Source organism: Sesamum indicum, linkage group LG1, assembly GCF_000512975.1.
Source record: "Sesamum indicum cultivar Zhongzhi No. 13 linkage group LG1, S_indicum_v1.0, whole genome shotgun sequence".
NCBI classification, from domain to species: Eukaryota; Viridiplantae; Streptophyta; class Magnoliopsida; order Lamiales; family Pedaliaceae; genus Sesamum; species Sesamum indicum.
In genome coordinates, this window is record NC_026145.1 from 14,578,233 (window position 1) to 14,593,222 (window position 14,990).

At 35.9% G+C, this 14,990-nt stretch overlaps 3 protein-coding genes across 3 annotated transcripts in view; 2 read left to right on the forward strand and 1 right to left on the reverse strand.

The window, feature by feature from the left end:
* The window catches only part of LOC105167710, a gene marked incomplete in the record, with an annotated part of 18,752 nt that extends 18,473 nt beyond the window's left edge, over positions 1-279 (reverse strand). Inside the window, 1 exon segment of the mRNA XM_011087529.2 lies at positions 1-279.
* On the forward strand, positions 3,233-8,168 carry LOC105168034 (probable protein arginine N-methyltransferase 3). The gene is made up of 8 exons (XM_020694910.1): positions 3,233-3,312; positions 3,362-3,599; positions 4,071-4,619; positions 4,748-4,845; positions 5,946-6,024; positions 6,132-6,389; positions 6,484-6,651; positions 7,518-8,168. The coding sequence occupies exons 1-8, from the start codon at positions 3,233-3,235 to the stop codon at positions 7,971-7,973; spliced, it is 1,926 nt and encodes a 641-aa protein (XP_020550569.1). The 3' UTR covers positions 7,974-8,168.
* On the forward strand, positions 9,943-14,321 carry LOC105167717 (CO(2)-response secreted protease). The gene is made up of 11 exons (XM_011087538.2): positions 9,943-10,137; positions 10,382-10,470; positions 10,563-10,660; positions 10,805-10,960; positions 11,134-11,245; positions 11,405-11,945; positions 12,023-12,123; positions 12,255-12,497; positions 13,100-13,214; positions 13,306-13,519; positions 13,628-14,321. The coding sequence occupies exons 1-11, from the start codon at positions 10,054-10,056 to the stop codon at positions 14,176-14,178; spliced, it is 2,304 nt and encodes a 767-aa protein (XP_011085840.1). The 5' UTR covers positions 9,943-10,053; the 3' UTR covers positions 14,179-14,321.

Consider the following 14,990-nt stretch of genomic DNA (forward strand, 5'->3'; position numbering starts at 1 on the left):
GAGCAAGATTTCGCGAAAATGTAGTAGTATTTGGACTGCAATGATCCACCGAAAAGCGGATTCCAGTTGGGAATTGTGGGTTTCTTGAAATACTAAGTAGAATGGTGCAAGATTTTACAAGTCAAAAGGGCTGTAAAACCCCAATTGAGTAGAGACTAAATCTTGGTGGAAAGATGGGTCTTTAGACAAGAAAAAGAAAGGAGTTGAATTCAATGGAACTTCAGATGTGAACTGAACTGTGCGGATTTATCTGTCTACACATGCAGCAGAGATTTGAAATAAGAGATGTACAAGTAATAGAAAAATAGTGTGAAATACGATAAAAAGGCGGTTCGATTAGCCTAAGCCGCACCCTCATGTACCGATTTATTTTAATAATTAATCATTAATATACGTCAATTGTCAACTTCAAATATATAAGTGATGAGTAACTTTTTATTACAATAAACACTGAACACTCGAATATTGATAGAACTCGAACATATAATATTTTGATCATAAAGGCATTAATTTTGCCAACGAAGCAATATCTCGTTTCTAGCCCGATTGTATTGGCTATTCAAATAATTCGATTTTCTCATACTATATAACTTTATAAAACTAATATAATATTTCAAGTTCAAAAATTTGAAACTATTCAGTTGAATTAGTAATTTTTTATTGTTGCATACTTAAATTTTGAGCTCCAAACTCGTAAAAATCTACATACATTTATTACTGAGAATGATTAAATTCAATTTGTTAGCTCCATACTTCAAATTATCTCGAAAAAAACGAAAAAAGATTTGGAAATATTTGGGTTTTTGCATTTCCGTAATTTACCCAATTACTTTTTAAAATGAAATCTTACCAAAAGTTTTATCAAATAAGACATTATATGACAGAACAAAGTGGTCTTTGTCGTAAGGTTATCCTCTTGCAATATCTTCATAATTCCACCAGTATTTCATGTTGAAATGAGTATATTCACATATTCTCACCCAAACGACATCCAATCCATTTTCTACGCAATAAATGACATAAACAGGAAAGTTTGTTTAGTTGGAATTGAAAGAGAGTTCTACTTCTATTGTTGAATTTTAGTTGATTTATTATTTCAAGAATTCGATATAAGATGATATTTTTTTTGAAAAATCATTTTCATATTTTTCTATTTGCTTTTGTCAAGTTTTTTGCTTTTTCTTAATTATTTGTTTCTATGTATAGTTAGAATGTGATTTAAGTCTTAACTTAAACGTGGAATAATTCTATGTACGATCCTTATTGCATTTTATCTACATTTATTCATGTTAATTTGTCAATTTTTAGCATATTTTGAATTACATATTCTTAATATTGTGCACCTCTAACATATTATAAAAAAGGAAAATTGCACTTTAGCCTCGTGTTATATTATAAATGTACAAATTATCTTCTATGAAAAAATAATTAGCAATTCACCCCCTTGATATGAGGATAAATCGTTTTATTTTAAAAAATACAGAAGGGATAAATTGATATAGGACTTTTGAAGATAATTACTAATGCAAATACAACTGAAAGTATGTTTTCCAAGTATATTATCTAAATTGCACTTGCACAAAGTAATATGGGCATGAAGAGAAAATTTAGATTTAAGGGACCAATTCTAATAATTATTGCCTAGGGTATCCATTTCTCCAAAGTTCAATGGCAAAATCCAGGAAAAGAAAATAAAATACTAAGGAGTCGGAGTCAAGTATTCCAGAACCAATAGGTTAAAACATCACTGACCCTATTAGCCAAATTTCTACCTACTTGTTGGCCGAACAACACCTAGTTCATGCTTAGTTATAACAAGTCGAGGGCATATCCATCTTATCATACACACTTCAATAGTATTTTATACGTTGGATGACACCTCATCAATAAAGCATAACAACAGGGATGTCGTGCCGAATAGGGATTATTGGATAAAGATGACATATAACCACCTCCTTTATTTTAACATATTTTTTTATTGAATTGACGGTTCCTCTCCTCATTGGCGCGGGTCCATATGACGTGGCAAGCATATGAATAAAAATTATCTCAACAAGATAGACATTTTAAATAACTGATTATATCTTAACCACTCCTCACCACCCATAATTCTCACAAAGCTTATTCCTATAAATAGAAATTCAAGTAGCATAAAGAAGTAACACATGTTTTCAGTAAGTTTATCGAAAGTCCACTCATTTTCCACTCTTCGTACATGAATGCCAATCTCAACATCTTCTTTTTTTTTTTTTTAGCCAATGGCTCTTATGCATTTGTGATACGTTAAAGTTGAAAAATCTTACGAATTTCCTATTTTATTATTTCAAACATCTCACTGATTTAAGTATCATAATATTAACACGTGTTTGCAAGTTAGTGCATCGATTATCTTAGAAAACACGGAGGATCCTTCAATTTGTGTGGTGCTACTAGACTTCATTATACATAATTGGTGCCGTTTGTCAGAAACTTGAGCTAAAGATGTGAGAATTGTTAGTTCAATGAATGATACATGGCCCATTTTGGGAGAAATGAAAAAGTGAAAATTAGGATTTTCTAACAATTTTTTTTACAAGTAATAGAGTTCTCGTCCGACTATAGTTGTGCTTATCTAGGAGCAATGCTCCCTCATCACATCCCCTTTCGAAATAGCAAACATATCAAATTATCATCAAGCAGTAAGCGAAGCACTTACTTGTAATACATTATTTTATAAAATTCAGCACAAACCATTCACAAGTGCATGAGAAATGTCTCCCAGTGCAATTGCGTAAGCTACTCTTTAGGCAAAACGCAAATGCATTTGTGAGCTGTCACGTGTAGAAAAGTAAACTTCTAAATAGTTAAAAATACTTTGTTTTTTTAGCACTAAAAAAACAATTTTGAAATAAGAGTAAATATTAGACATGTAAAATAACTCAACAATTTTAACTTACATGTAATAGAAAATGAGTACTTTATTTTTATTTAACGGCGTCAATATATTTGATATGCAATGGTTATAATAAGGACGTTTTTGTTATATTTGATAGTTGAAGGTTGTCTTCACAGCTCAAGGTGATAAATGTACTTAGTCCTAATATTCCTCTAATTCTCAACATAACTCATTTAAACCCTGGCGTAATATCTCGGGTTAGTTAACATATATTTCTCCATATTCTTTCGGCTTTCTGCTCTTGAAAGGGTTTAGGGTTTAAGAAACGGACAGCCGAAACATTTTCGCCACTTCACAATGGCGACTCACCGTGGAGAAGAAGAGAAACTCACCGTTGCAAAGATGAACTTAACACGGCATCTGAACTTTCTTGATGGGTATGCATCTAATTTGGCCCGTTGTGTAGACATGAAGGTAATGAGGCTAAGAAGATGAAGTTGAAGATCAGAATTGGGATGACTGGGAAGTCGAAGACGACGCTGAAGAGGAACAAGGCTCAAACCCAGAATTGCGCTGTCTGTTCTGTGATTCTCTTTATAATTCCAGCAGTTCGCTTTTTGAGCATTGCGCTTCGGCTCACCATTTCGATTTCTATGGAATTAAGAAAGCATATAGCTTGGATTTCTATAGATGCTTCAAGCTCATCAATTATATTAGGTGTCAGGTATGCATTGATAGTCTAAGTTTTTTATGTGGTTTAGCTCGTGAGATTGTTTGATTATTTTTTTTTTCATTTCACGTTAATGATTGCCGTTAGTTTTGTTTGTGTGTGTACTTGGTTCTTTGATGGTTGTGCTTTTGCTATGTTGGTGAAGTTCAGTTAAGATAATATCATTTCTGAATTTGTGCTGAAGTTAGTGTCTGAGTTTTCTAATCTCGTGCCTTAGCCTGGTGGACAGTTGAGCGACATTATATTGATTGTCCTATGACTTGTATCAGTTGATTGTTCTGCTTTTTCTTTTTTAATCTCTAATTATATAGGGATTGACTAGTAACTAAGTAAAAATCACAAAGTAAAATTCAGAGCTTTCTGTGCCTATCTTATCCGTCTTTATGGAAATGAATTCAGTGTAATTCACTGCAAGTTTTCGGGGCCTTAAAGTTTGTTTTGTTATTTCATCTCTTGCTCTACTAGACGGTGACAAACAAATGTTGGAGTTGCGGGAAGATGTGCGATTCCAAGGAAGAACTGCAAAACCACTTACATGAGGAACGCCCCTCTGAAGGAAGCATTCTTCCATGGGACGACGAGAAGTATCTCAACCCTTTTTTACAAGATGATGCACTGTTATACAGCTTTGATGAAGATGCTGAATATGAGGAAGAGGATGCTGCGCCTGTTGACTCAGAAGAACTTGCTGTACATTTGTCTCAGTTTGAGCATATTAACATTGATGATGAGGGTTCTTCTGATAGATATGCATCCGAGCTCATGCAGCCATGTGCAAATGGGCCAAAGGAAGTTCAATTTACTGTTAACGAAAGTACAAACCATGTAAAGTCTTCAGGAAGGTTAGTGGAGAATGGTGTTAGCACTGTCACCAATGGCATGTCGTCTTTTGAAAACACAGAAGATATTGTTTCTTCTTCAAAGGTTGCAGCGAATGAGATTACGAATATAAATAAAAAGTATTTTGGCTCATACAGTTCATTCGGCATCCACAGAGATATGATCAGCGATAAGGTATAAAACTAGAGGTTTTGTTAGAATGTAAGCTATGGATATGCTTTAATATGGGAACAAGCATATTCACTTGTCAATTCGGGCTCATGTTTATGGATAATTACAGGCAGATTCTTTGGGTTCTGCAGGTAAGAACTGATGCTTATAGACAAGCTATTTTGGAAAATCCTTCTCTACTTAGAGGATCAGTTGTTATGGATGTAGGATGTGGGACTGGCATTCTAAGGTGAAAATGAATATTTGATTGATGTTTGGTTTTGTGAATTGATCAGTTTTTCTTAATATATTTGTTTTTGTGGTATGAATTTTCCATGATATATGCATAGTTGAGCTAAGTACGAATTTTGAACCAACTACTTGTGAGGGTTGATCTTCTCTAATTCCCTAGGTTTGCCAAAGACAGCAATGTATAAAAAAGAACAAAGAAAGTAGTAATCATTCGTTAGACACACATGAGCACATTGAAGAATCATAAAAGTGGAGCTAAACATGCTAACTTCTGATCTCTTCATACGTATCATCTGATTTGTTGCTGGATTAAAGGGATGAATTTTTGAAATCAAGATAATCTGCAATAGACAATGTAAGTATTGATACTATATTTTTGAATAGTTCATGACAGAAGTATCAACATGAAAAAGAAACGGAGTGATAAAAGAGTGCTTCTTTGGGGTTGGGCTGGGGGGATGAAGTTCTGCTTTTATCTTATTTCCTCATTTTGTTTAGTGCTGTCTGTGCGTTTAAACACAATTCCTGTTTTGTAGAAAAATCTAGAAGAACAAGTGACAAAATTCAGTTACTTAACTTTATTAGTAGCACTTCTGAACCCACTTCTTCCACATGCCACAACTGATAAAAGACCACCTTTGAGACTGCCCATACAAGACTTCTCTTTCTTTGTTCATTTTGTTGACTTGGGTGCAACCAAGATGTCATATAGATTTAGACAAGATATATAGAATTGAAGTTTCTTGATATCTTTATTTTTTTTCTTCTGTGGAGATATAGAGCCAACACTGCTTCACTGTAAATATATAACACGATTACATTATTTCCATAGATGTCAAACAACAAACAATTTCTTTGCAGCTAATTAGCTTTTGTAGCTTTTCCAACATTGGACAATTTTGTATAAATACGAGCGAAAGAACTACGGGATCGTGCTTTATGAGCATGAGTGGTATGGTTGATGATATATGCTGCGGTGAGGTTAAACCATGTTACACGTTTTTGTAAACCATCCATTAATTCTTCACTTTAGCTTGTTCCATTTAATATTTTGTTTGCTGTTAATTGCAAATGTTTTTAATTGTTCTTTTTTACTAGTCTATTTGCAGCCCAAGCAGGAGCAGCAAGGGTTATTTCTGTTGAAGCTAGCGAAAAGATGGCTGCGGTGGCTACCCAGGTTAGCTTCAGTTAGATTAACTATTCAAGTGTTTCTAAGTTCGTCCTAAATTATTTGCTGCTTGCTTAGTTGGGCACTTTTCATAATGTTTAATTTGATTTGTGCAGATTGCAAAAGACAATGGCCTTTTGCAGAATGGTCTTCCTGGTGAAGACAGCCAATGCAATGGGGTCATCGAAGTGGTTCAGGGCATGGTTGAAGAGCTTCCAAATGCTGACCATATCAAACCTCACAGTGTTGATGTGTTGCTGAGTGAATGGATGGGCTATTGCCTGCTCTATGAGTCAATGCTCAGTTCTGTGCTCTTTGCACGAGATCGATGGTTGAAGCCTGGAGGTGCCATTCTCCCAGACACAGCTACAATGGTGGGTTTTCATTCTTGCATCCATTCTTGCTACTTTTACTCTAAGATTTGCGTTGTGTCGTACTAATGGTTTCTACCCATGTCTGTGCATCTAGTTTGTAGCTGGATTTGGAAGAGGGGGTACAAGTATTCCGTTTTGGGAGGATGTATATGGTTTTAATATGTCTTGCATTGGCCGGGAGGTTGTTGAGGATGCCGCACGGGTTCCTATTGTTGATGTCATTGATAGTTGCAATATTGTTACTACTACTAAAGTCCTTCAGGTATGTTTCAGTATTATCTGTAATTGTAATGAGAAATACCTATTCTGTATAGCAAGGGTGAAGAGTTGAAGTTTATCTACTAGGATATATCAGGGTGAGGAATTGCAGTTTTATTCAGTTCAATATTTCCAAGATTTCATCTGACTAATGCCTTAAGACATCATAAGGCTTTTTCTTTATTTGGTGTTGCTCAGTTCCCCGTCTCTTGAGAACCTGACCAACTAAATTTCAGTTGAAACTTGGAACAGGGTCCTGATAATAAGAGATAATTTTATGAGAAAATGTGTGATGTGTGATTAATGATGAAAAATTGCTTTCGATATCCTGATTCATTCAACTGCGGATAACTTCAATTACAAACCTATGTCTGATCTACAAGTTTGATGTTCTGACTCAAAACTGTTTTTGACAAGTTTTTAATACATGGTTAAAAGGGCTTGTTATATTCTTATAACCATCAAAATTTTCTACAAAGTTCCTGGTATACCAAATATATCACAGAATTTGCTAGAATATCTTCTGGAGTTCCTGAATTCAGGGTCCCTGGAACTGTTTGGAGCTTGGATTTCATAGCGTCTCTAAATACCTTTTTAATTTTACTTTGTGGTGTCATTTCTCAAATGTTTGTTAATGGTCATATTATTTTGTTTCAATCTATTCCATTGTTTGTCGAGTTGTTCTTGTAGAACAGTGTATTGCAGACTGTAGATCCTCGCCTGTTATGTATTGATGAGACTGATCAAATGAAAATAGGACCCATATTCATGCAAAATGCTTCCTTTTGAGAGATTCAGTTGCTCCTGCCTTGGTACCTTTTCTTTATGTATTTGAACAATTTGATTGATCCGTTTTTTCTTTCATCTCAGTCCTTTGACCTGGCGACGATGCACGCTAAGCAGATGGACTTTACAGCTGAAGTTGAACTGGAACCAAACTTGGATGCTGTGTTGAACCATCCCGTAGGTTCTAAATTAGAAACCACATTCTGTTATGGAGTTGTCTTGTGGTTTGACACTGGATTCTCTGAGAGGTTTTGTACTGAAAAGCCAGTCAATTTGTCCACATCGCCGTATGGCCCCAGTACACATTGGTCACAGACTATCCTCACTTTTCGAGAACCAATTGCAATGGCCTCAAAAGTTGGTGCTGAAAAGTTGGGCGTAGTTGGTACAGTTGATTGTCCTGCTGTGAGAATACAATCTCGTATCAGCATCGTCCGAGCTGCTCAACATCGCAGCATTGATATTTCAATGGAGCTTACAGGAATTGGAGCTGATGGTCGAAAACGTAGTTGGCCAGTACAAATGTTTAATCTGAACTAACAAGTCAACATTGCTGAACCTTTTTTAGCTCATCGGCAGCAATGTGGTCTGAAATGAAATTATTTATTCTGCTGTCCCAGTTCCAACAGTAAAGCTGGAAGACGAACTTTTTTCTCTTTGATTGATGATATTGAAGATTTTCAAAAGCTACATTTATTGTAATACATCAAGGAATTTATTCTTGATTTGAACATAGTTATCGGCTGGATACATCTGTTGGCAAGTGCAGCTGTAACACACACACGCTGAAGGGAAGAAAACTTCACCAAAGCATGCTTGGCCTTCTAGCACCATAATGAAAGGTAAAACTCGAATCGAGAGCTTATATTCATCATCACTGTGATAATTTCACCATTTATTAGTCCTTGAGCACTGAAATCCCACACATGAGCATAGGATTACATAAATCATACGAGGATTTTTCGCTTTCCAGCCAGACAATAATAAAGATTCGGATGGCATCCAATTCTCAGTTTATCTATAATTATCGCAAAGTAATCCTTACTTTCCACTTTAATATTATTGTACCCTTTATAAGAAATCATTTGAGACTGATTTCCAAAACACACCCACTCTTCATGTACACACTCAAATTTCAAATGCAAGACCTTGACGTCTAGTGTCCAAGTAATTGAGCTGTTCTTAGACTCATCTTTGTAATGGTTATATCAAAGGAGAGAATGATAAAAAGCGCGAACATAAATACTTAAAGCCGCTTTGGGAAATGTGGTTTCAAGGCTGTCATCATCACCCAAACACGCAATGCATCTACAGGATAAGAAGAGAAGCGCTGCCGAAATATAAAAACAAAACAAGAATAAAGTACAAGATGCCCAGAAATATACTACAAAAAAGCAAAAATGAAACAGAAGAATATTGCACATGCCTTTGACGATTATATGCTTCCACCCAATAATATAATATTAAAATATTAATTTATTTAAGGACATAATCAATGCATCAATCATTAAATATGCTTACATATTCAGCTTTTCTTTCTTTCTTTATATATTGCAGCAGTTAAAACCTGCATTTTGAGTGCAAACGTAATTTTGTTGTACAGTTTGCCTCAATTGTTACCATATTTTGATCCACTCTCAATTATTCTTTACCTAATTACCTGTTAAATATTTTTTTAATTCCTTCATTAACTTTAAAAATGAGGTTGAGTTGAAACTTCCTTACAATATTGGATGTATTCAAATTCATCAACATTTTTTTAAAATAAATATTTCAAGTTCAATTATCTTGTAATCAACTATAAACAAGTCCTTGAATTGTAAATTCCAGTACTATATTGATTATGCATAGCGAGGGTGCACACTAATCAAAGTTCTTCAAGTGTCAATAAGAGATCATAAAATTGATTTCTACCTCTACATGGCAAAATTCTTCTGTTGACTACATTAGTTATTATTAATAAGCAATGAAATGTCCGAAGATGAAGTTAATGATTTCCCACGTTGATTGCAGATGAAAAGTATGAGCAACTTATAAGTCCAATGCCATCTCATGTCCTTAGTAAGGCATTTTTTCAAGAACAAATCTATAAGAGTTTGATACCTCACGAGCATTGATCAATGTCGCACACTACGCGAGAAATAATTTTTTATTAATACATTGACAGCATGGATCATTTTATTTATGTTTTTTCTTGGGGATGGGTGAGGAGGGAAGCTTTATTGGGAATACCTTGGCATTACTCTGCACTCAAAATGAATCAGGAGTTTCACAGTGAAGTTTCTCTTCCACACACACAGTTACACTACACTAACTGTAACTTTTACATCTTTGCCAATTTTGTTTTTGTTTGGACATAACAAAAGTTAACTAATCATTGAATTAAGACAAATATAACAATAGCCCACTTCTGCAGTGATGATATCTTGTGCTCAAAGCAAAGAATTGTAGTTACATATTGTCACGGTTCTTGATTTTCTTACGTCAAACATGTTTCTTTAAAAGATATCTCATTTAGGAAAAAAGAAGTATACATACACATAGAGACACATGTAGATATATATATTTGTCTTGCATTTGGTGAGCAGATTACCTGCATGATCACACTCAAACACACACTATGGCTTCTTTGCTTCAGTTGCTCCCTTTGCTGCATTTTCCTTTCATTATCATGTGTTGTTTGGCATTGAAACCAAGTCCTCAGGCAAGTACACAACCGTACAGTATAAGTGGGATAACTTAGAAACTATACAATTTCATGTAGTCTTGATTTCTAAATAGAACAAGGAACACACAGTTTGAAAATTTATTGGGGAATAATGGTTGGTTATATGTCACATAATTGGCCGTAAAGTTTTCACTCCCATTTGTGATCATCTGAAAATGGTGGGACGACGTTTCAAACTTGTCTTGTCTGTTACTTACCTAAAAGATTCTGATCTTTGCAGCCTTACATTGTATATATGGGGAGTTCTTCGAGTGGCGGTGGAGGGAACGACTCGTCTCATCTGCAACTCTTGTCATCTTTGATATCGAGGTGATTTCTTGTGCTTCTCATGTTCATGCCAGCTATATAAAATAGAGTTATTTAACACGTCTTGTTCGTTTTGTGTTGAATGGTTTTGGCAGTGAAGAGAGCGAGAGGAAGTTCTTGTTGAACTTCTACGATCATGCTTTCAAGGGCTTCTCTGCTATGCTTACAGAGAATGAAGCATCTGTTTTATCAGGTAAAAAACAATTATGATCTTTGCTCTGTTTTTTTACTAATTCCTGGTAACATTAGGATTCCGATAGAGTTTGAAGTTGAGTTAAAACACAAAATGAAGTATTTGTGCAGAAGGTTCATCATCTGATTGTCTGATGAAAAGCAGGTTACGATGAGGTTTTATCTGTCTTTCCTGATCCGGTTCTAAAGCTCCACACGACACGTTCCTGGGATTTTCTTGAAGCTGCAGATTCCAAATTTGGATCAAGATTCCCATATGAGCGGAGCTCGTCTGACGTTATCATTGGAATCATAGACACAGGTTAGCATTATACCTAGACATCATGCAATACATATTTATGTTGCATTGCATTGTATTCTTAACTATTCCGAATAATTTGGCACATGAATCAACCACATATGACTGATTGACAGCTTGAATTCCTAAAAACTCAAAGCTGATATACGTTCTTGTCATCGACTGAGTTGTTTCAGGTATATGGCCCGAGTCACCAAGTTTCGATGATCAACATATCAGCAAGATCCCATCAAAGTGGAAAGGAGTTTGTATGGAAGGTTCAGATTTCAAGAAGTCCAACTGCAATAGGTATATCAGAATCGAAATGTTTCTTGATTTTCATTTTCCTTGCACTCCTTCAGCCAATTTGAACACCGGAAGTGCATGTAGCCTCTGTGTGTGTGTGTGCCATTTTTCCGGGAAAATCAATCCCGAGATTCATTTTTCTCAATTCTGCACCCAATCCAGGAAGTTGATAGGTGCGAGATTCTACTCCAACCGAGATATCTCAAAGAAAAGGAACGAGACGAGCCCAACCCAGAGTCATGGCTCACCAAGGGACTTTGTTGGCCATGGAACTCACACTGCATCGACTGCCGGTGGAGTGGCTGTTGCCAATGCCAGTTACTATGGCCTTGCACGGGGTACAGCAAGGGGCGGCTTACCGTCTGCCAGGATAGCAAGCTACAAGGCATGTACCCTCGATGGTTGTCCTGGTTCTATTATACTGAAAGCCATCGACGATGCTATAAAGGATGGAGTCGATATCATCTCTATTTCTATAGGAGTGAGCTCGATTTTTCAATCTGATTTTCTGAATGACCCTATTGCCATTGGAGCTTTCCATGCAGAACAAATGGGAGTTCCGGTAGTTTGTTCGGGAGGTAACGACGGACCTGATCCTTACACCATCGTTAACTCTGCACCTTGGATATTCACCGTTGCTGCATCGAGCATCGATCGGGACTTCCAGTCGACTATAGTTCTTGGAAATAATGAATCCTACAAGGTGAAAATTTCACAATTTAACAAGACATTATTAATTTGCTGAAAATGTGTAAAAGTTTCCCTGTTATGTGGGAGCAGGGCAGTGCAATCAGTTTCTCTCCTCTAACACTTGGGAAAAGATATCCTCTTGCATTTGGAGAAGAAGTTGCTGCAAATTTCACTCCAGCATCTGATGCGAGGTGCTTTTTTCTTCTTCTCGTTCTTCCTCTTTATATCAACAGTGATCACAAAGTCAAAAGCAGAACTAACTCAAGCACACAGACTACATCAGGAAGGCTGTAATTTAAGTTTGCTACCATGTATGATGCAGAAACTGCATACCAGGCTCCTTAGATCCGAAGAAAGTAGCTGGAAAGATCATAGTTTGCATGAACGACGAACCAAATGTCTCCAGGAGGATAAAGAAGTTAGTTGTGGAAGATGCTAAGGCAGAAGGAGTGATCATAATAGATGGGGAAAGAGAAACTTCACCATTTGATTCAGGCACCTATCCCTTTGCCGAAGTGGGACAAACTGTAGGCTCCAAGATCCTTCGTTACATCAACTCCACCTGGTAAGCCAAGTTCACTGTGCAACTAGTCTTGTCTGCTAAACTTACTAGAGAAAACAAAGTATCCGTAAATTTTCTATTCTTTTTACAGCCAAAGACGAAGATTTACTAATGAAACAACAAGTGATATTGATGCATCAATGAATAACAGAATAAAATTATGATTTTACGGAAACACATTCTCCTGTTCTATGACCACCTGCTTCTGGAGGCAGGAACTTGTTTTTTGAAAGTTCAGAGGTCTCATCGCCTTTTCTTTTATTCAGGAGTTTCTGTACCTACTAGTGTTTTTACGTAGAGGTAAAACTAATGCAATTATCCCAAATGTACTGTTAGTTAAATTTTCAACTAAAGCGGGACCATACAATGATGTCTTCCCCTTCTTTCCTATGATTTAATTTGCTTCTTGAAGTTGATAATGAACTGCGAACCAAGATCATTACTGGATATATACTGATTATGGTGATGTCTTAAGCACACATCTCATTGATTGCCATAAGAGATAGTTTTGGCCATAGATTTCAAATGAAAAATAACCGTTCTTGCAAGAAAACTTACAGAAAACTCTCAGAAACACTTATTTCATTTTCTTTATTTTAACGCAGGAATCCTGTTGCAACTATACTTCCCTCGTCAGAAATCAGAAACTTCAAACCAGCTCCAGTTGTCGCATCTTTCTCTTCAAGAGGCCCTGGAGCTCTCACCGAAAACATTCTCAAGGTTATATATAAGGAAACAAATGCCATTTCACATTATATATATGCTTGAGTTGAGAACTCCCTTTTTATTGACACAAAGATGGCTGTTTCAGCCAGACATTATGGCCCCAGGGGTGGCTATCTTGGCAGCAGTCGTGCCAAAGATTGAGTCATTTTACGGGGCGCCTGGGAATAAGTCTTCATTGTTCAGCATCAAGTCTGGAACTTCAATGGCTTGCCCACATGTTACTGGTGCTATGGCATTCATCAAGTCAGTTCATCCTCACTGGACCTTCTCCCTCATCAAATCAGCATTGATCACAACAGGTTAAGCATTTTACCCTCCTTTGAGAACATCAAATAGACATTTGTTAGCCTTACTGATGATTGAAATTTTCCAATCTCATACCGTCAACTTTCTCCATACTCTTGCAGCATCAGTCTCAAACAACATGGGAAAAACTCTCACAAACACCTCAGATTCTTCTGCTAATCCTCACCAAGTTGGAGCTGGGGAAATCAGGCCCATCAAAGCTCTTGATCCCGGCCTAGCATTCGACACCACCATCAACGATCATCTAAATTTTCTTTGCTACTATGGCTACAAGCAGGAAAGATTAAGATCAATGTCCAACACAAACTTCACCTGCCCAAAACACTCAACCGAAGAACTCATCTCCAACATAAACTATCCCACCATCTCCATAGGCAGACTAAGCCAACATGACGGCCCAAGAAAGGTCAAACGAATAGCAACCAATGTGGGATCAACAAACGCTACGTATGTTAGTTCAGTGAATGCACCTCCAGGTTTAGTAGTTAACGTTGTTCCAAAGAGACTTGTCTTTACACAAGGTATAAGGCGAGCATCGTTCAAAGTTTTCTTTGATGGGAAGGAAGCATCGAAGGGCTATAACTTCGGAGATATAAGATGGTTCGATGGCTCACACCTCGTTCGCATTGTGTTTGCAGTGAATATCGAATAATTTGAAATGTTTCATGGCTTTAATTTGTCCTATAATTTGTTCATTGTCCTGAAAATGATCTTATGTTATGTGTACACATTATTATGATCATGCCAGATTTTGCTGCATAACATTTTTTATAATGTAACAATAGAATTTAACTTGGTAACTTGTAGGTCCAATTCATCATTTAATATACTCCAATTAATTAATAATTTACATATTCCAAATATAAATAGTTTATGAGATGATTATTTTCAATAATTGTGGCTAAATATCCACTAGCCTACTAAGAACATTGTCATGAAAATGAATATATTATTATTAATTAACCAAGAGTAATTAGTCTGCTAAGGATTCTGTCAAGAAAATGGGTCTACGTATATGTTACTATTAATTGAATAAAAGAAAAAACTCTATCAAGAAAATTAAATTGGTTTCTTGCTGGAATTATCAAAGAATAGGAATAAAATAATACGATCTCCTAAACTTTAAAATTTAATTATAATATACATTTGAATAATTAGTTCTAAAAACTCTAATCCAAATATCATAATCACTTCTTCTCCCAATCGAATTTTGCAAAAAAGCATATTCTTTTATAATCAATTATGCAATCGTCGAGCTATACCAGCTTGTTAAAGCTATGAAAACTCAGATAAATAAATTTTTATAATTTTAATTACAATAGAACAATTAAGTCATAACAACGTTAAGTAAGCACGCAATCATGATCCGGGAATCAAGCAATTAAAACTCTGACAAAGTCCCATTAAAATCATAGGCAATCCCATTTTCTTTTATTTTTCTGTTGTTTTATATAAGACTATATA

Bases quoted from the DNA above. Each gene is read 5' to 3' on its own strand.
- LOC105168034 (XM_020694910.1), top strand. From the start codon at position 3,233: ATGGCGACTCACCGTGGAGAAGAAGAGAAACTCACCGTTGCAAAGATG. The intron at 3,600-4,070 runs GTATGCATTGAT...TTGCTCTACTAG, and splicing joins TCAATTATATTAGGTGTCAG to ACGGTGACAAACAAATGTTG. The intron at 6,390-6,483 runs GTGGGTTTTCAT...CTGTGCATCTAG, and splicing joins TCCCAGACACAGCTACAATG to TTTGTAGCTGGATTTGGAAG.
- LOC105167717 (XM_011087538.2), top strand. From the start codon at position 10,054: ATGGCTTCTTTGCTTCAGTTGCTCCCTTTGCTGCATTTTCCTTTCATT. The intron at 11,246-11,404 runs GTATATCAGAAT...CACCCAATCCAG, and splicing joins AAGAAGTCCAACTGCAATAG to GAAGTTGATAGGTGCGAGAT. The intron at 12,498-13,099 runs GTAAGCCAAGTT...ATTTTAACGCAG, and splicing joins CGTTACATCAACTCCACCTG to GAATCCTGTTGCAACTATAC.